The sequence below is a fragment of the Mobula hypostoma genome, chromosome 4, assembly GCF_963921235.1.
Source record: "Mobula hypostoma chromosome 4, sMobHyp1.1, whole genome shotgun sequence".
NCBI lineage: Eukaryota > Metazoa > Chordata > Chondrichthyes > Myliobatiformes > Myliobatidae > Mobula > Mobula hypostoma.
Window position 1 is genome coordinate 203057389 of NC_086100.1, and position 21368 is coordinate 203078756.

Consider the following 21368-nt stretch of genomic DNA (forward strand, 5'->3'; position numbering starts at 1 on the left):
CTACATCAGACTTTACTTTCTTCCTATCAAATTTCAAGTTGTAAATACTAGTCCCTAAGGGTTCTTTTACCTTAAGCTCCCTAACCTCCTCCAGTTCAATTACATAGCTCCCAGTCCAGTTTAGCTGATCCCCTAGTTGGCTGTACGACAAACTGCTCTAAAAAGCCACCTCTTGGGCATTCAACATGGCAGGAACAAATTTAGTTGATACGTCGGCTTCCACTGTCCTGGACTCATTTGAGTTTGATGTTTTCTTCCATATTTCAAATCCATCATGGCCAACATTTCCCTCTTTTGATCCACAGGATACCCTGGATGAAGAAGTAGAAGGATGGGTTAGTAAGTTTGCTGATGGCACAAAGGTTGGGGGTGTTGTGGAATTACAGTGGTATGAGAGAGGAGTATTGTCAGAGTTTACAGCAGGACATTGATAGGATGCAGAACTGGGCTGAGAAGTGGCAGATGGAGTTCAGCCCAGATAAGTGTTCATTTCGGTAGGTCAAATTTGAGAACAGAATTTAATATTAATGATAAGAGTCTTGGCAGTGTGGAGGATTTGAGAGATCTTGGCTTCTTTGTCCATTGGACACACAAAGCTGCTGTGCAGGTTGACAGTGTTGTTAAGAAGGTGTATAGTGTGTTGGCATTCGTCAACCATGCGATGGGGTTCAAGAGCCATGAGATAATGTTACAGCTCTTGATCAGACCCCATTCGGAATACTGTGTTCATTTCTAGTCATCTCACTACAGGAAGGATGTGGATACTATCGAGAAAGTGCAGAGCAGATTTACAAGGATGTTGCCTGGATTGTAGGGCGTACCTTATGAGAATAGGTTGAGTGAACTTGGCCTTTTCTTGTTAGAGCGACAGAGGATGAAAGGTGACCTGATAGAGATGTATAAGATGATGAGGGGCATTGATCGTGTGGATAGCCAGACTCTTTTCCCCAGGGCTGAAATAGCTAACACGAGGGGCCATAGTTTTATGATGCTTGGAAATAGGTACCGAGGGGATGTCAGGGGTAAGTTTTTCACACAGAGGGTGGTGGGTATGTGGAATGCACTGCCGGTAGCGGTGGTGGAAGCAGATACAATAGGATCTTTTATCAACCTCTTACATAGTTACATGGAGCTTAGAAATATAGAGGGCTATGCGCTAGGGAAATTCTGGGCAGTTACTGGAGTAGGTTACATGGTCGGCACAACATTGTGACATTGTGGGCTGAAGGGCCTGTAATGTGCTGTAGATTTTCTATGTTCTATATTCCATGTTCCAAACTTCACTCCCAAAAGGGATGGATTCTACACAACCTCATTAGCAAAACCCACATCATCTTTAATAGTCTTGGACGGCTCATCTCATTGTCTTATAATAGCTTCATTACGGTAAATAACTGTCTCGTTCTGCCTTAAATGAAATATTCTGGTATTGACAGGTAAGATAGATACAGTATATCATAAGAAACAAATCCACAATCTGTTAACCCATTCTTAATTAAATCCTCCAGATAAACCTAATATTCTCTTTTTCGATGACAGGAACCAAATTTACTCCCTTTGTCAGTCTGAACCTCATCACACAATAAAGGATTAGCAACAGTTGGTATTGTGATAGTTATGGTATCAGTTGTCATCATTCACACTATGGACTAAGGTATATATGGAAAACCTTAATGCTCCAGGGCCACAGGGTTTGAGTTACCTGAGGCATATGATAATCTATAATCTTATTTCTGATTTGTGTCTATGTCAACAATACCATTGCATTCACAATAAAGCATGATGTCCCACTGTTATCCTCGTACTCCAATCTTTTTCCCATATCACCCTCAATCAACCACAAACGTCAACAGCCAACAGTCTCATTTCCTTTTCACAATCTCATCTCAGTCCTTCATAAATTCGTTTGTAGTGCAGGCAATCTTCAGTAGAGCCTCCGACCATTATGAGGCCACTCATCACTAGTATTCCAATCCCAATCATCTCCAAACACCTGTAATTAAAAACATCAAGAGCAGTTTCTGTACTTATCTAATTATCTGCTGCCTCCTCTAAATTCAGGGTTTCTATCCCCTTCTGTATTTCCAGAATATAAGACCATATGACATAGGAGCAGAATTAGGCCATTCAGCACATCGAGTCTGCTCTGCGTACCATCACGGCTGACCCCAGATCCCACTCAAACCCCATACACCTGCCTTCTCGCCAATCTTTTGATACTCTGACCGATCAGGAAACGATCAACTTCCGCCTTAAATATATGCACGGACTTGGTCTCCACTGCAGTCTGTGGTAGAGCATTCCACAGATTTACTACTCTCTGGCCAAAAGGGCAGCATCACAGTTTTAAAGCTGTGCCCTCTAGTTCTAGATACCCCACCAGAGGAAGCATCCCCTCCACATCCACCCACATTCTTCTAAATTCCAATGAGTACAGGCCCAAAGCTGCCAAACGCTCCTCACAACACCTTTATTCGCAGAATCATCCTCGTGAACCTCCTGTGGTCTCTCTCCAATGACGGCACATCCTTTCTGAGATATAGGGTCGAAAACGGTTGACAATACTCTTAAGTGTGGCCTGACTAGTGTCTTATAAAAGCTCAGCATTATCTGAATTGAATTGACTTTATTACTTACATCCTTTATATACATGAGGAGTAAATATTTCACAGGAAGACACGTAGGCCTCTTTTATTGTCATTTAGTAATGTAGGCATTAAGAAATGATACATTATGTCTGGTCTGATATCACAAAACACAGGACAGACCAAGACTGAAAAAACTGACAAAACCACATAATTATAACATATGATTACAACAGTGCAACAATACCATAACTTGATGAAGAAGTCCATGAGCACAGTAAAGTTCAAAGTTTCTCAAATGTCCCACATCTCACGCAGACGGGAGAAGGAAGAAAAACTCTCCCTGCCATGCCGAGCACAATTCGACTCTGAGTCATACGAAAACTTTGAGCTCTGATCAGCTCTCCGACACTGAGCACTGAGTGCCATCTCTGTCCGAACGATTCGACCTCCTTCTTGGTCGCCAACAGCAGGCAAGGCCGGGGATTTTGAGGCCTACCTTCCGAAAGATTCCTGACCGCGCAGTAACGACAGCAGCGAATGGGCGTTTCAGAAATTTTTCCAGATGTTCCTCTGTGCTTTCACGTCCATTCTCCATAAATCAGAATTGTCCATGGCCCCTATTTAACAGATACAATATCATTTTTCACCAGAGGGCTGCGCACATGCAGGCGCGCCGCCATCTCCTCCTCCTCCTCATCTTTATGCATGTCTCCTCTAAATGTGCAATGTGCAATTATAGTAATTTATAATAAATATTCTGTACAACAGAACAGTCAATATAACACAGAAATACAGTTGTGTCAGCATGAATGAAGCAGACTAATAGCCTGGTGGAAAAAGCTGTGCTGGAGCCTGTTGGTCCTGGCTTTTATGCTGCGGTACCGTTTCCGGAATGATAGCAGCTGGAACAGTTTGTGGTTGGGGTTGCTCGGGTCTCCAATGATTTTTTCAGGCCCTTTTTACACACCTAGCTTTGAAAGTGTCATGAATAGCGGGAAGTTCATATCTACAGATGCACTGGGCTGTCCGCACCACTCTGCAGAGCCCTGCGATTAAGGGAGATACAGTTCCCATACCAGACAGAGATGCAGCCAGTCAGGATGCTCTCAATTGTTCCCCTGTAGGAAGATCTTAGAATTTGGGGGGGCCAGACCAAACTTCATCAACCGTCTGAAGTGAAAGAGGTGCTGTTGTGCCTTTTTCACCACACAGCTGGTATGTGCGAACCACGTGAGGTCCTCAGTGATGTTTACGCTGAGGAATTTAAAGCTGTTCACTCTTACTCCAGATCCATTGATGTCTATGGGAGTTAGCCTGTCTCCATTCCTCCTGTAATCCACAACCAGCTCCTTTGTTTTTGTGACATTGAGGGAGAGGTTGTTTTCTTGACTCCACTGTGTGAGGGAGATGACTTCCTCTCTGTGGGCTGCCTCATTATTATTTGAGATTAGGCCAATCAGTGTGGCGTCGTCAGCAAATTTAAATAGCAGATGGAGCGGTGGGTGGCAACACAGTCGTGGGTATACAGAGAGTAAAGGAGATTATCTCCTTGCTTTTAATTTCTATTCCCCTTGAAATAAATGCCAACATTGTATTTGCCTTCTTTACCACAGACTCAGCTTGTAATTAATCTTCTGGGAGTCTTGCACGAGGACTCCTACGTCCCTCTGCCGTCCAGAGTATCTCATTGACAATGTGACTATGGATCTCAGCTACTAGAGAACATTGACTATGTCCAAAGGATTCAAACTGGTTAAAATGATGCCAATCTAACTTATTTGGAGCAATCTGGATTCAATAAACAGATGGAGTGTCTCTGTCAATGACATCATATGATCCCACAGATCTTGGAAGTGTAAAAGGGCCTGGCCGACGTACTGAGATCATGTAGCCTTCTGTCCTCCCTCCAACTCCCTAGGTTTTGTTCGCACACCAAAATAAACTTTACTCTGTTGTTTCTCCTGTACCATATTATTGTCTTCGACATAATGAGCTTCCTTAATAGTATCAATTAATTGCTGCACCCATTTGTCCTTTACAATACCATCATACTCGGGCTCTGATAAATCTAGCCCAACCAGGAATTCTAACCCTCTCATTTCTCTCCGGGTCATCATCAATTTAAAATGTGTAAGACCAGTAGAAGAAGCTTTGGTGGTACAAAGTATCATAAGGACATAGGGTAAGACAGTGACCCAAGTGGTCCTATGTTGTTTAGCCATTTTAGCTAACATTGTCTTCAAAATTCTGTGTATCTGTTCAACAATTCCATTGGATTGGGGTCGACAAAGGCTATGAAACCTCTGCTGTACCCTAAACAGTCTCATCAGATTTTGCATCACCTGTGCAGTGAAGTGAGGACCTTGATCTGATTCTAAACTCCTTGGCAACCCCAAGCAGTAAAGAGTTTCTTAAACAAAATCCTAGCTATAACCTTAGCAGTGGTATTTCTAGTTGGAAAAGCTTCTACCCACTTGGTGAAAGTATCTACTATCACAAGGATATATTTCAGCCCTCCAGGGATGGAGGTAAAGGTCCTACACAGTCAATCTGGAGGTTAACCCATGGGTCTTCTACGGGCCTTTTGTGTTTTAAAACTGCTTTTCTAGCCAATTTATCTGGGTTATGCTGGGCACAAATCAAACAATTCTTACAATAATCTTTTACATTTCCTCACACCTTCGGCCACTAACACAGATTATTCAACTGTTCCATAGTTCTATCTGCTCCTTGAAGCCCAAAAACGGACCAATACATCATCTGGGTTTTGCTTCACTTTCTGGCACCACAAATCTACCATTCTGTACCTGTATTCCTGGATAGTTCGCATACTCTTCAGAATTTTTCCCTGTCTGTACCTTTGCTAACTCCAGAACTTGTTGCTGTACCTTAATTAAGTCTATAGGTATACAGTTTGTCTGTTTCTGTGTCATCATTCCTTCTATAATCTGGATTCCATCTCACTCCACATCTTGATCCTAATTTGGCTAACCCATCAGCCTTCCAGGGATGTCTTTACATGAGCCGTCACCTTGACTCCAAGCGTGTTTCCTCTCGCCTTCTTAAATATATACTTCAACAAGGTCCTGATGGTAAACTTTACCATCTGCTGAGACGTAAACTCTCACTTCCCATTACAGTAAATATTGAGTCCAACTATTACAAACATACATACGATCTGAATATATGATTGCTCCTGAAGGACATCTGAAGGATGGCCGACAACAAAAGCTATAGCAAGTCCCCCTGTGGCCATTCCTCTCAGCAACAGTTATACCCTTTTGGATACTGATGGGGGGATGACCTATCTGGGAAATGTAATAGGGCGGCTTCCTACCCTAGCTTCTACAAAGGGTCTACCTGCATCATCCCGCCTTGCGGTTCACTCCTATGTAACTGAGGCCTGACACCCTCGTTGTGCACTTGGAGTCCCTATAGGTATCTCCGGATATAGTTGTGAATCTCTATTGACACCCTGGACATTACATTGTGTGTAACATGGTTGACCTTTCAGGGGCAACGAAGCCTTTGCTATATCCTGACCATGCCCAATCAGTCTGGATTGTGGGCAATACCTGGCAAAATGACATTCGTGTCCGCAATTGAAATATTTCCATGGGTATCTGGTATTCATACCGGATACCGGGGAATGCAAACATTCTGACTGCATCCTCGACCACCCCCTCTTAGGTGGCAGACCCTGGTAGATACCCCATCTCCCTTCATTCTACCATTTCACACCTTGTTCTCTTAAAGGGGCTATTTTAGGACCCTGTTTCCCTTATCCTCCTTCATACCTTTCTCCCTTACTTCCTTTCCCCATACTTGTGTCACCCTTCTGAGAACCCATGTCAGACACTTATCTGACTCCCGAGGTCCCGGGATGACTACCTGCCTATAGCTCCTCTCTATCAGCTCCTCACTGTCCCAGACCAGACGAAGGTCATCGAGATGTATCTCCAGTTCCCTAACACGGTCCCTGAGGAGCTGCAGCTCAACACACCTGGGGCAGATGTGGCTGTCTGTGAGGCTGGGAATCTCCAGGACTTCCCACATCTGACACCGATCACACAACACTGGCCTCACACACATACTTCCTATTTGTATTCTACACAGATAACCTACCTCGCCTTGACCTATTATTGCCGAAGCCCCGTTGAGCCAAAGCCTTCCTACTTTGTTTCTCTCTACTCCGTTGCCTGCACCTCCATCGCCCGCTCTCTAAAGCTGTCTCCTTTTAAACACTTCTCGAATGTTTAACCTGGCTGATGAACACGCGCTTGCGCAGTCATGCCTCGATCAAGCTGCTGAAGAAATAACCGCCTCCTTTTAAACTCTCCTCACTTAAACTCTTCACGTTGTTCTAACTGGCTGACGTCCACACAGTTGCGCAGTTGTGCCTCGATCAAACTGCTGAAGAAATAATGCCTCCTTTTAATCTCTTCTCACTTTTAATCTCTTCTCGCTGTTCTAACTGGCTGATGTCAACGTGCTTGCACAGTCTTGCCCCGATTTCTTCAAAGAATTCCAGCAGATTTCTCTTGAGGAAACCATGCTATCTATGGCCCATTTTATCATGTGCCTCCAAGTACCCTAAGACGTCATCCTTAGTAATCGATTCGAACATCCTCCCAACCACTGAGGTTAGTCTAATTGGCCTATAGTTTGATTTCTGCTTCCTTTCCCGTTACTTGAAGCGTGGAGTGACATTTGCAATTTTCCAGTCTTCAGGAACCATTCCACAATCTAGTGATTCTTGAAAGATCTTTACTAATGCATCTACGATCTCTTCAACGACCCTTTCCAGAACCCTGGGTTGTGCACCATGTGTTCCAGGTGAATTATCTACCTTCAGACCTTTCAGCTTCCCAAGAAAATTCTCCCTAGTTATGGTAACTTCACACACTTCATGACCCCGTCACCTGGAACTTACACCATGCTGCTAATATTTTCCACAGTGAAGACTAACGCAAAATACTTATTCAGTTCTTCCTCAATTTTGTTGCCTACTATTACTACCTCTCCAGCATCATTTTCCAAGAGTCCAATATCCACTCTCGCTCCTCTTTTACACTTTATGTATCTAAAGAAACTTCTGATATCCCCTTTAATATTATGGGCTAGCTTACTTTCATAAAGACATTTTTAGTTGCTTTCTGTTGGTTTTTAAAAGAAGAAGAATAAATCAGCCATGGTAGAATGGCGGTGCAGACTTGAGAGGTCAATTGGCCGAATTTGTCTTATGTCTGATGGTCTTATTTCTTCAAATTTACGAATGAACCCACCAACATTTTCATCCCAATTATTTATAAAAATCACAAACAGCATTGATCCTTTATAACATCACTAATCACATCTCCATTCCAAATAACACCCTCCACCACTACTCTTTGTCTTCTAAAGCCTTGAATCCAGTCGCCATGGATCGCTGATGCCTCATCTTCTTGATCAGTGGCCTTGCCTAAAGGTTTTAATTTGTTACTAGTCTTTTATGGTATGTTTAAAACTGATGCCACAACCTATGGACTCACTCTCAAGGGCTCTATAATTCATGTTCTCAGAATTATCTATCTATCTATTTTTGTGTTTACACAGTTTGTCTTCTTTTGCACATTGGCTGTTGACACTATTTTGTGTCTATTTTTATTGATTCTATTGTATTTTTAGTTCTACTGTAAATACCTGCAAGTAATTGAATCTCATTATTTGGTGACATATATGCACTTAGATAGTAAATTTATTTTGAGCTTTGAACATTTGTTCCTGTATAACATATTTTATCAACTCTGCCACCATCCCAAGTGCCACTAAAATGTCCCACAAGAGCCCATGACCAACAAGTTCTTGCATCCGACTGGTTGACAACATTGAATTGTTTTGCTGTTCGCATTGTGATAGGCAGGGCTGGAAGCAATACATGTGTGGCAATTATCATGTTCTCTGGTCATCAAGTGAAATTGTCCATATTTCATTTTGATGCTGGGAGAGCAGAATAAACATTTTATATTTACTATGCTTCATACGCTGTTGATCAAATTGCCCAGGGAAATGATGACACTGTATTGGTACATTTGGTGAGTGTTATTGTTTTAGTTGCAGGTTGAGTTGTATTATTTCACAGCTTTAACAATAAATGTATTACACTTTCAGAAGTTCAACAGATCCAGTTGGCCATGAAGTGATTTGGGCTTTGGGAGCTGGCTGTAGAGACATAATTTCCTTGCAAGTTGCACCATTACATCCTTGGTAAGGGTACCTCCTTTCTTTAAAGTCTGTTAATATAGCTAGCATCTTTTGAAGACATTAAATATTGCAAAGTGCTTCAACCAAATGTTATTCAGCACGTTTCTGGGGCTAAGGGATTAGATGGGTGACCAGGAAACTTTTCTCAAGCAATATGAAGAAGGAACTATACTCAATCTCCAGTTAGGAAATGAAGTTGAGCTGATGTCAATCGGGAAAGTTGTGTACCTTTCGACAGGTCTTACAGCAAAGCAGAATAAGCTCAGAGTGGATGTATTAAAAGCATGCTTATAACTTGCAAGGGGAAGTCCACCTCCACTCCTCAGCATGGATGACAGGCGACTCCCATTTTACAGCTTACGAAGTTTGTTTTTGCATGTTTCTTTGGCTGTTATCTGTTCTAGCTGGCTAAGTCTCAACATTCTGCAGCTGCAGTCCTGTGTATCTTCTAATCAAGGCCATGCAATAAACCGATCACTCCTTGGTTACACAATAATCAGAACATTAGGTGCCTTCAGTTACGTATACACTTAACATATAGCAAACACTCTGGGATTATACAGGTTCCATCTTGTCACATTAAAAGATTAAATACATCAAAATCTCAAACTTCCACAGGGACTGCTTAGAGACCAAGAACCATAATACTATTAGTTTCAAAATAGTTATGGAAATTAAAAGGATTGACTAATAGTTAAAATCTAAATTTGAGCAAGGCTTATTTTATGGAATTAGACAGTATCTTGCAAAGGTTCACTGGGAGAGATAGATTGGAGGTAAGTGACATCCAGCTAGTGGAAGGCTTTTAAAATTAAGATGGGGAGTGTTCAAGGCAACATATTCTTATCAGATTGAGAGGAAAAGCTGATTTGATTAGGGAACTGTGGTTGACAAAAGATATTGAGGCTTTATCAGGAAAATAAAAGAGGCATATGTCAGGTATTGACAGCTAGGATCAAGTGACTCTTTTGGAGACCATAAGGAATGTAAAATGAGGAGGAAATCTAGAGGGCAAAAGAGGACATGAAATATCCTTGGCTGATAAAGAAAGAAGAATCTGAAAAATTGAGGTGGGGGCATGGCACTGTTGATCAGGGATAGTTTCACGGCTGCAGAAAAGGAGGAAGTCATGGAAGGGTTGTCTACAGAGTCTCTGTGGGTGGAAGTTAGGAATAGGAAGGGGTCAATAACTCTACTAGGTGTTTGTTATAGTCCACCGAACAGTAACAGAGACATCGAGGAGCAGGTAGAGAGGCAGATTCTGGAAAGGAATAATAATAACAGGGTTGTTGTGGTGGGAAATTTTAATTTCCCAAATATTGATTGGCATCTCCCTAGAGTGAGGGGTTTAGATGGGGTAGAGTTTGTTAGGTGTGTTCAGGAAGGTTTCTTGACACAATATGTAGATAAACCTAGAAGAGGAGAGGCTGTACTTGATCTGGTATTTGGAAATGCACCTGGTCAGGTGTCAGATCTCTTAGTGGGAGAGAATTTTGGAGATAGTGATCACAGTTCTATCTCCTGTACCATAGCATTGGAGAGGGATAGGAACAGACAAGTTAGGGAAACATTTAATTGGAGTAAGGGGAACTACGAGGCTATCAGGCAGGAACTTGAAGCATAAATTGGATACAGATGTTCTCAGGGAAACATACGGAAGAAATGTGGCAAATGTTCAGGGGACACTTGCGTGTGGTTCTGAGTAGGTACATTCCAATGAGACGTGGAAAGGATGGTAGGGTACAAGATCCGTGGTGTACAAGGGCTGTTGTAAATCTAGTCAAGGAGAAAAGCTTACGAAAGGTTCTAAAAACTAGGTAATAATATGAATCTAGAAGATCATAAGGCTAGCAGGAACGAGCTTAAGAATGAAATTAGGAGAGCCAGAAGGGGCCCTGAGAAGAACTTGGCGACAGGATTAAGGAAAACCCCAAGCTATTCTACAAGTATGTGAAGAGCAAGAGGATAAGACATGAGAGAATAGGACAAATCAAGTGTAAATGGAAAAGCGTGTATGGAACCAGAGGAAACAGTAGGGGTACCTAATGAATACTTAGCTTCAGTATTCACTATGGAAAAGGATCTTGGTGATTGTAGGGATGACTTATAGTGGACGGAAAAGTTTGAGAATGTAAATATTAAGAAAGAGGGTTTGCTGGAGCTTCTGGAAAGCATCAAGTTGGATGAATCATCGGGAACCGAAGGGGATGTACCCCAGGCTACTGTGGGAGCGAGGGAGGAGATTGCTGAGCCTCTGGTAATAATCTTTGCATCATCAATGGGGACGGGAGAGGTTCCGGAGGATTGGAGGGTTGTGGATGTTGTTCCCTTATTCAAGAAAGAGAGTAGGGATAGCCAGGGAAATTATAGGCCAGTGAGTCTTACTTCAGTGGTTGGTAAGTTGATGGAGAAGATCCTGAGAGGCAGGATTTATGAACATTTCAAGAGGCATAATATGATTAAGAATAGTCAGTATGGCTTTGTCAAAGGCAGGCCATGCCTTATGAGCCTGATTGGATTTTTTGAGGATGTGACTAAGCACATGGATGAAAGTAGGGCAGTAGATGTAGTGTATATGGATTTCAGCAAGGCATTTGATAAAGTACCCCATGCAAGGCTTATTGAGAAAGTAAGGAAGCATGGGATCCAAGAGGGCATTGCTTTGTGGATTCAGAACTGGCCCGCCCACAGAAGGCAAAGAGTGGTTGTAGACGGGTCATATTCTGCATGGAGGCCGGTGACCAGTGGTGTGCCTCAGGGATCTGTTCTGGGACCCCTATTCTTTGTGATCTTTATAAGTGACCTGCATGAGGAAGTGGAGGGGTGGGTTAGTAAATTTGCTGGTGACACAAAGGTTGGGGGTGTTGTGGATAGTGTGGAGGGCTGTCAGAGGTTACAATGGGGTATTGATAGGATACAAAACTGGGCTGAGAAGTGACAAATAGAGTTCAACCCAGATAAGTGTGAGGTGGTTCAAATATGATGGCAGAATATAGTATTAATGGTAAGACTCTTGGCAGTGTGGAGGATCAGAGCGATCTTGGGATCCAAGTCCATAGGACACTCAAACTGCTATGCAGGTTGACTCTGTAGTTAAGAAAGCGTACAGTGCATTGGCCTTCATCAATCATGGGATTGAGTTTAAGAGCCGAGAGGTAATGTTGCAGCTATATAGGACCCTGGTCAGACCCCACTTGGAGTACTGTGCTCAGTTCTGGTCACCTCACTACAGGAAGGATGTGGAAACCATAGAAAGGGTGCAGAGGAGACTTACAAGGATGTTGCCTGGATTGGGGAGCATGCCTTATGAGAATAGGTTGAGTGAACTCCACCTTTTCTCCTTGGAGTGACGGAGGATGAAAGGTGACTTGTTAGAGGTGTACAAGATAATGAGAGGCATTGATCGTGTGGATAGTCAGAGGCTTTTCTCCAGGGCTGAAATGATTAGCATGAGAGGGCACAGTTTTAAGGTGCTTGGAAGTAGGTACAGAGGAGATGTCAGGCGTAAGTTCTTTACACAGAGAGTGGTGAATGGGTGGAATGGGCTGCCGGTGACGCTGGTGGAGGCGGAAACAATAGGGTCTTTTAAGAGACTCCTGGATAGCTAAATGGAGCTTGGAAGAATAGAGGGCTATGGGTAAAGCCTAGGTAGTTTTAAGGTAGGGACATGTTCAGCACAGCTTTGTGGGCCGAAGGGCTTGTGTATGTACAATATCTGAAATACATCTTAGGGAAATGTTTCAGTAAAAAATAGATTACAGAAAAAGGGTGATGAGGGACGCAATAGGCCCCTTTGAAGATCAGTGTGGTCATATATGTGCAGAGCTACAGGAGGTTGGCCAAGTTTTAAATGAATATTTTACGTGTGTATTTATTCATACAGTCAATAAGAAGTACTACAGAGACAGACACTTCAACAATGCAAGAAACTATTTAAACTGCCCACTCCGAATGACCTGCACCTGGACTATTGCCCTCCGTTTCCCTACTCTCCATATGGCAATCTAATTTAAATAATTAAATCAAGCCTGTATGCACCACTTCTGCTGGCAGCTTATTCCACACTCTCACAACCCTCTGAGTGAAGAAGTTTCCCTTCATACCCCTTAAACTTTCACCTTTCATCTTTAAGCCATGATCTGTGGTTGTAGTCCCACCCAACTTCAGTGCAAAAAGCCTGCTTGCATTTGCCCTATCTATACCCCTCATAATTTTGTATACCTCGATCAAATCTGCTCTCAATCTTCTACGTTCTAAAGAATACAGTCCAAATCTATTCAATCTTTCCATATAACTCAGATCCTCCAGACCTGGCAACATTCTTGTAAATTTTCTCTGCACTCTTTCAAACTTGTTTACATCCTTCCTGTAGGTAAGTGACCAAAACTACATACAGTATTCCACGTTAGGCCTCAGCAACATCTTGTACACCCCATCTTCTTACTCAATACATTGATTTATGAATGCCAATGTGCCAAAAGCTTTCTTTACAAGCCTATCTACCTGAGATGCCACTTTCAATGAATTATGGACTTGTATTCTGAGATGTCTTTGTTATACCGCACTCCGCAGTGTCCTACTGTTCACTGTGTAAGACCTACTGCAGTACAGAACCTTGCACTTGTTTGCATTAAATTCCATCTGCCATTTTTCTGCCCATTTTTCCAACTGATGCAGATCCCTCTTCAAAATATGAGAGCCTTCTTCACATTCCATTACACCTACAGTCACCCTCATCTGTTGCTTCTATGCCTATTCTCATAATCTATTTAAGAGGCGGCCATAGTTAAAATTGTCCACTGTTGGTCTGACCAGTCGGCCACCATTCTACAGGACTGCTTCGATGACGTCAACTGGAATGTCTTCCATGATGAGGATGTCTCCGGGTTCGCTGATGGAATCATGTGCTTCATCTGGAAGTGCATTGATTATGTTGTCCCCCAGAAGTCGGTCAGGGTCTTCCCTAACCAGAAACCCAGGACCAATAATTCCGTGCGAGCAGCACTTACTGCGCAACATAGAGCTTACATTGACAGTGATCAGCTAGAGCTCAAGATAAGTAGCTGTGATCTGCGCAAAGCTATCAAGGCTGCGAAACAACAATATAGGGAGAAGATTGAGTCAAGATTCACAACGAAGAACACACATGACTTGTGGTGAGGGCTGCATACCATCGCAGACTTCAAAGCCAAACATTGTGGTGCCGCCAACATCGCAGCCTCTCTCCCAGATGAGCTGAATCGCTCTTACGCTTGGTTCAATGTCGCTAACTCAGAGCCTCCGAGGAAAGCCACCGCTACAACCTGCAACCTGGTCATCTCTGAGGCTGAGGTACGCAGATGTTTCCAACGAGTGGACAGTCACAAGGCTGTGGGACCGGACGGCGTCCCAGGGCCAGTACTCAGGATGTGCGCAGCACACCTGGCAGGTGTGTTTACAGACATTTTTAATCTCTCCCTCTTCCAGTGTAGAGTGACCTCCTGCTTCAAATTATCCACCATTGTTCCTGTACCAAAAAAGACCAAGGTAACATGCCTGAACGACTGGTGTCCTGTCACACTCACCTCAATAATCAGCAAATGCTTTGAGAGGCTGGTCAAGGATTACATCTGCAGCCTGCTACCACCTAAACTAGACCCCCTACAATTTGCCAACCGACACAAGCAATCGACAGATGATGCAATAGCCACTGCTCTACATACCATCTTTACACATCTGGCGAAGAAGGATGCTTATGTGACCATGCTATTCTTGGACTACAATTCAGCATTCAACACCATAATTCCCTCCAGGCTCGACAAGAAGCTCGGAGACCTCGGCCTTGACCCTGCCTTGTGCAGCTCGATCCTGGACTTCCTGTCAGATCGCCGGCAGGTGGTGACTTCACTTCCTGAGGGGCTCCTGTATTGAGAGTCAGAGGGGCAGACAGTAGAGGAGGCTGTGGATAGACGTATCAGAATGGGAATGGGATGTGGAATTGAAATGTGTGGCCACTGGGAGATCCTGCTTTCTCTGGCAGCCTCCTCTACTGTCAAGATGAAGCCACACTCAGGTTGGAGGAACAACACCTTATATTCCGTCTGGGTAGCCTCCAACTTGATGGCATGAACATTGACTTCTCGAACTTCCGCTAATGCCCCTCCTCCCCTTTGTACCCCATCCGTCATTTATTTGTCTTTTATTATTATTAATTTTTTTTCTTTCTCTCCTTTTTCTCCCTCTGTCCCTCTCACTATACTCCTCGCCCATCCTCTGGGCTTCCCCCCTCCCCCTTTCTTTCTCCCTAGGACTCCTGCCCCATGATCCTCTCATATCCCTTTTGCCGATCACCTGTCCAGCTCTTGGCTCCATCCCTCCCCCTCCTGTCTTCTCCTATCATTTCGGATCTCCCTCTCCCCCTACCACTTTCAAATCTCTTACTATCTCTCCTTTCCGTTAGTCCTGACAAAGGGTCTCGGCCTGAAACGTCGACTGTACCTCTTCCTGCTGCATTCAACAACATCCAGATGTCTATCAGGACAAGGCAGGAGAATGAATTTGGAAGGGATAATAAATCAGCCACAATGGAATGGTGAAGCAGTCTCGATGAACCAAACGGCCTTATTCTGCTTCTATGTCTCATGATTCTTAGATGTAAACATTATAGAATAGTATCAGAGGGAGATGTTATCTACTGGGCCAAACATAATGTAAAATTACAAAGTAAAATTTGACAACCATACTTCAAATTTGTACATTAATTTCTCTAACTTCTGGTTATGAGTAACCTTTGTCTCTTCTGATGCCACCAGGTACCATCATTCCATCTCTTTCCTCTCCCCCTACCCCAACCTCAACTTCTACCCCTCACTTACACATTCCTCCCAGTGTCTCCCTTCCCCACCTCCATCCCTCTATACCAGGAACTCCGATCAGATTCCATCATCTTCAGCCATTTGTCGTTTCTGTCTGCTGTGTCTCAGCTTCTGAGATCATTCTTAGTATTTCCCTCCCTCACCTATCATACACCTCAGCTGGATAGTCATAGTCATACTTTATTGATCCCGGGGGAAATTGGTTTTCGTTACGGTTGCACCATAAATAATAAATAGTAATAGAACCATAAATAGTTAAATAGTAATATGTAAATTACGCCAGTAAATTATGAAATAAGTCCAGAACCAGCCTATTGGCTCAGGGTGTCTGACCCTCCAAGGGAGGAGTTGTAAAGTTTGATGGCCACAGGCAGGAATGACTTCCTATGACGCTCTGTGTTGCATCTCGGTGGAATGAGTCTCTGGCTGAACGTACTCCTGTGCCCACCCAGTACATTATGTAGTGGATGGGAGATATTGCCCAAGATGGCATGGAACTTGGACAGCATCCTCCTTACAGACACCACCATCAGAGAGTCCAGTTCCATCCCCACAAAATCACTGGCCTTATGAATGAGTTTGTTGATTCTGTTGGTGTCTGCCACCCTCAGCGTGCTGCCCCAGCACACAACAGCAAACATGATCGCACTGGTCACCACAGACTCGTAGAAAATCCTCAGCATCATCCGGCTGATGTTAAAGGACCTCAGTCTCCTCAGGAAATAGAGATGGCTCTGACCATTCTTGTAGACTGCCTCAGTGTTCTTTGACCAGTCCAGTTTATTGTCAATTCGTATCCCCAGGTATTTGTAATCTTCCACCATGTCCACACTGACCCCCTGGATGGAAACAGGGGTCACCGGTGCCTTAGCTCTCCTCAGGTCTACCACCAGCTCCTTAATCTTTTTCACATTAAGCTACAGATAATTCTGCTCACACCATGTGACAATCGATCCACCTCTCACCTACGAGTGCTGTCTCCAGTCCTTTTTATACTGGCTGTCATTTGCTTCTGTAAGTGTTGCCTGTCATTTCTATGATGTGATGGTGTGGTGATGTAGTTTGTTTTAATTTCTCATTCTCTCTTCTCCCCGCCAGCCACCAGCCAACACGGTTTAACAACCGCAGTCTGCAGATGATCGGGCGCTGCTGGCCACACTTGCGAGCTCTGGGAGTTGGGGGTGCAGGATGTGGATTGCAGGGGCTAGCCTCCTTGGGTAACTATCAGCGGCCTTTCCACCTATATTTTCTTCTAAATCTGTTTTGTTTACATTCCCAGCATTTGGAGGTAGTAAGATCATGTATACTTGTGTTTTTCATATAGTGTGTATGACAATAAGTTCGTATGATGATTTATTGATAGAGCAATGCAAGCTGAGTCTATAGACTCAGTTTCCAGAAGAAGTCTTAGAGTCATAGAACGTAAAATGTTCTATGATTAAAATAATCATGAAGAGATTATGACATGAGCTACCAATGGCGTTTTGCAGGCAGCTCACAATGTTATTAGATTCTCTAGTAGACATACTGTACTACTTCTGAGCTGTGATCACTGCGGTGTGCAGCATGGTCTAGATGGGTCATAAGGCCAGTTTCTGTGCTGTACTGTTTTATCACTATGACAACGAGGAAGCCCACGTGGTCACCATGAAAATGTACAAGCTCCTTACAGGCAGGGGTGTTGTGGTAGTGTTGTGGTAGTGTCCCTCAGGAATTTCACGGCTGTGAGAGTGGTGAATCTACAAGAACACCTGCCTGAACGTGATAAATACCAGTCACTGAAAACACACCTCTTACAGACCTTTGGCTTTTCAGAGTCTGAGTGCACTAGACAGTTGCTTTCCTTGGCGAATGCAGGCCCTCGGAGCTGATAGCCCACATGCCGTCTCTCATGGGAAATCACCACCTTGTTTTATTTTTATGCAGCAAATGCCTGATCCAGCTCGTATAGCCCTCGCTAATGCACCTATGATGGACTATAGCGAGGTTGCTATTGTCTGTACTCAGCTAAGCAGTGGAACATCATTCCTCCTCCTTTCTGTACCTCAATAAGTTCAGTCAGCAAGGCTCCCAACACCACTGGTGCCAAACAGACAATGCCAGGCCTGTGCTTTTACCACTCGTGCTCCGGTGCGAACGCTAGGAAATGCTGACTGCCTTGCAGCTTCAACAGTGACAGCACATCGGGACATCAGAGCTCTGTGCACCCTGTGTCTGTTTATTATGGACACCCTTTCAGGGCAATACCTCCTGTGTGACAGGGGAGCTCAAGTGCGTGTACTGCCAGCATCGCCTGCAGATGAGAAGGCAAAGAGCCACAAAACCTTGCTGGAGGCTACCAACGGCAGCAGCACCCAGACATACGGGACATGATCGGTGACTTCAGTGGGTGATGTTATACATGGGACTTCATCTTGGCTAAAGTGGCTAGACCTCTGTTAGGTGCAGATTTGCTGTGTGCCCAAGGACTGTTGGTTGATCTTAAGAAGTGCCGGCTTGTGGGTGTCAAGGACTTCGGGTCGTTACCCTGCTCCCCCAGTAAGTTCCCCCCAATGACTATGTCAAGCGCTCGCACCACCACATGTGAATTTACTCAACATGTGAATGTGCTGAATTCCCAGCCCTTGCCAAACCCACATTTTTCACTACAGTCGCAAACCATGGGGTCAAACACCACATTCCCATAACTGGCCCGCCAGTCCATGCCTGTGGACCCAGAAAAACTGGCAACTGCAAAGGCTGAGTTTGCCAACATTGAAAGGCTTGGCATTGTACGCTGGTCGAATAGCCCCTGGGGTTAACCCCTCCATATGGTCCCAAAGTCCATTGGTGGTTGCTGTCTATGTGGTGATGACTGATCCCTTAATGAAGCCACCACCCTGTACCCACACATTCAAGACTTATCGGCAAGTTTAGCCGAACGTTCATTTTTTCCAAAGTCAGTCTAGTTTAGGGGCTTTCATCAGGTGCCTGTGTGCCCAGAGGACATTCCAAGACAGCTGTGATAATCCCTTTTGGCTGCTTTGAGTTTCTGCATGTGCTGTTTGGACTGAAAAATGCAGCAGAGACTTTCCAACGGGTGATGGACTTTGTATTAAAAGATGAAGATTTTCCTTTTGTTCACCTGGATGATGTATTTGTTGCCTACACATCCAAATCTGAAGCCGATCTCATCTCTGCACACTTTTTGAGTGCTTAAGCCAACATGGGTTGATCGTTAATCCTGCTGAATGCCAGTTTGGGTTGTCAACCATCGACTTTCTCAGCCATCACATCTCCACAGAACCCCTCCCAACAAAAGTAGCCTCTATTATGGATTTCCCACCACCCCGCACTGCAAAAAATACTACAGGAGTTTTTAGGTATAAATTTCGATTGCTGCTTTGTTCCACAAGTTGCTGGACTTGAGCTCTCCCTGTATAGTGCGTTTAAAGGTAATACCCCTCATTAAGTGGTCGACTGGTCAACAGACGTGGCCAGGGCATTTGATGACTCTAAATCAGCTCTTTCTAACAGGACTCTACCAGCGCATGTGCTCCCCAGCACACCCGTAATCATTACTACTGACGCCTCAGACTATGCTGTGGGTGCTGTGCACGAACAGTTGGATGGGGGCATGTAGCAGCCACTTGCCTTGTTCAGTCGGCAGCGTCATCCCCACGAAAGGAAGTGCAGCTCCTTTGGCTGTGAGCTTTTCGGTCTGTAATTGGCTGTCACCATTTTCATTTTCTTCTGGAAGGTCTCGGTCTCCATTTCACAGCGTTCATTGACCATAAACCTCTCATGCTCATGATGGCCAAAAAATCAGACCCTTGATCTGCATGGCAGCAACACCACCTGGCCTACATATCTGAGTTCACGATGGACATACAGCATATCAGGGGGAAAATAATACTGTGGCTGATTGCTTCTCACGGTCAGCTGTTGAGGCCACATGAAGGGATTAATTTTGCCGGCTTACTGACCCTTAACAGCAGTCACGGGCTTGCGGTTGGCTAACATTAAGTTTGGGAAAGCTGGGGTTTCTCTTCCGTGTGATCTCTCAGTCAGTTGCCCCTGCCCCATCATGCCCACAAACTGGAAGCAGACTGTTTTTCACTCCATACCTGGCCTCTTGCATCTGGGCCAAAAGGCCTCACAGTAACCGGTTACTATAAAGTTTGTTCGGCACGGCCTCGGAAAGGAGATACGTGATTGGACTGCAGCCTGTGGGGAGTGCCAGCGGGCGAAAATTAGCAGTCATGTTCAGGCGCCATTGGCGTCTTTTGAGGCCCCTGAATGACGGTTTGATCATGTCAATGTGAACCTTCTTGGTCCTCTTTCCCCTCACCCCCCCACACTTTCACACACCTTCTTATCTCAGTTGACCATACGACTAGGCGGCCAGAGGACATCCCTTTAGCATTGACAACAGCTGCAGATTTGGCTTGGGCATTCATCAGCACGTGGGTTGCTTGGTTTTGCATCCCATCTACTGCTTCCTCTGACGCAATCCTTGATTCTTTTCAGACCTCTGGGCTGCAACGGCCCAAAACCTTGGCGTTATAGTCCCATGGCCTACACGAGCAGTTTCACAAAGGCTACGCTGAGAACTTCTCTGAGTGTTGGCATGATCGTCTCCTGTGTGTCCTGCTGGGGCTCTGAACTGCTCCAAAAGGGGACCTCCAGTTGTCCGTGGCAGAGTTGGTATATGGGTAGCCATTATGAGTGCCAGCTGATTTCATTCCTGACACCATGACCACCTGGCCCGCCTCTCAACGGTGTTCCATCCTCCTCAGTAAAGTCAAATTGTTTTCACCTGTTCAGATCTCTCATCATGTGTACAGCACTCCTGGGTTCCTGGTAACCTATATTCAGCTTCATTTCTTTTCATCTGCCACAGTGCACACCAACATCCCCTTCGGCACACTTTCGATGACCCGATCTGCTTTTGGAACGGGGAGAAAGGACTTTTATCATAGACAAGAAGGGTAAAGCTGAACGTTTTTCAGCACAAGACATTAGAGCAGAATTAGGCCATTCAGCCCATCAAGTCTGCTCTGCCATTCCATCATGCTGATCACAGGTCCCACTCAAACCCATACACCTGCCTTCTCGCTATGTCCTTTAATGCCCCGACCAATCAGGAAACTATCAACTTCCACCTTAAATATACCCACAGTCTCTACCGCAGTCTGTGACAGAGTATTCCACAGATTCACCACTCTTTGGCTAAAATAATTCTTCCTTAACTCTGTTCTAAAAGGTCACCCCTCAAGTCTGAGTCTAGGATGCAAAACTGGGCTGAGAAGTGGCAGATTGAGTTCAACCCAGATAAGTGTGAGGTGGTTCATTTTGGTAGGCAAATATGATGGCAGAATATAGCATTAATGGTTAGACTTGGCAGTGTGGAGGATCAGAGGATCTTGGGGTCCGAGTCCATAGGACACTCAAAGCTGCTGTGCAGATTGACTCTGTGGTTAAGAAGGCATAAGATGCATTGGCCTTCATCAACCATGGGATTGAGTTTAAGAGCCGAGAGGTAACGTTACAGCTATGTAGAACCCTGGTCAGACCCCACTTGGAGTACTGTGCTCCGATCTGGTCTCCTCAGTACAGGAAGGATGTGGAAACTATAGAAAGGGTGCAGAGGAGATTTACAGTGATGTTGCCTGAATTGGGGAGCATGCCTTACGAGAATAAG

At 44.5% G+C, this 21368-nt stretch overlaps 1 protein-coding gene across 1 annotated transcript in view; it reads left to right on the plus strand.

Moving 5' to 3' along the window:
* The window catches only part of fbxo41 (F-box protein 41), a 281022-nt gene that overhangs the window by 215580 nt on the left and 44074 nt on the right, over window positions 1-21368 (plus strand). The window contains exons 9-10 of the mRNA XM_063047244.1: window positions 8739-8834; window positions 16784-16902. Coding sequence (XP_062903314.1) covers window positions 8739-8834; window positions 16784-16902 — 215 coding nt within the window. The remainder of the gene's footprint in view (window positions 1-8738; window positions 8835-16783; window positions 16903-21368) is intronic.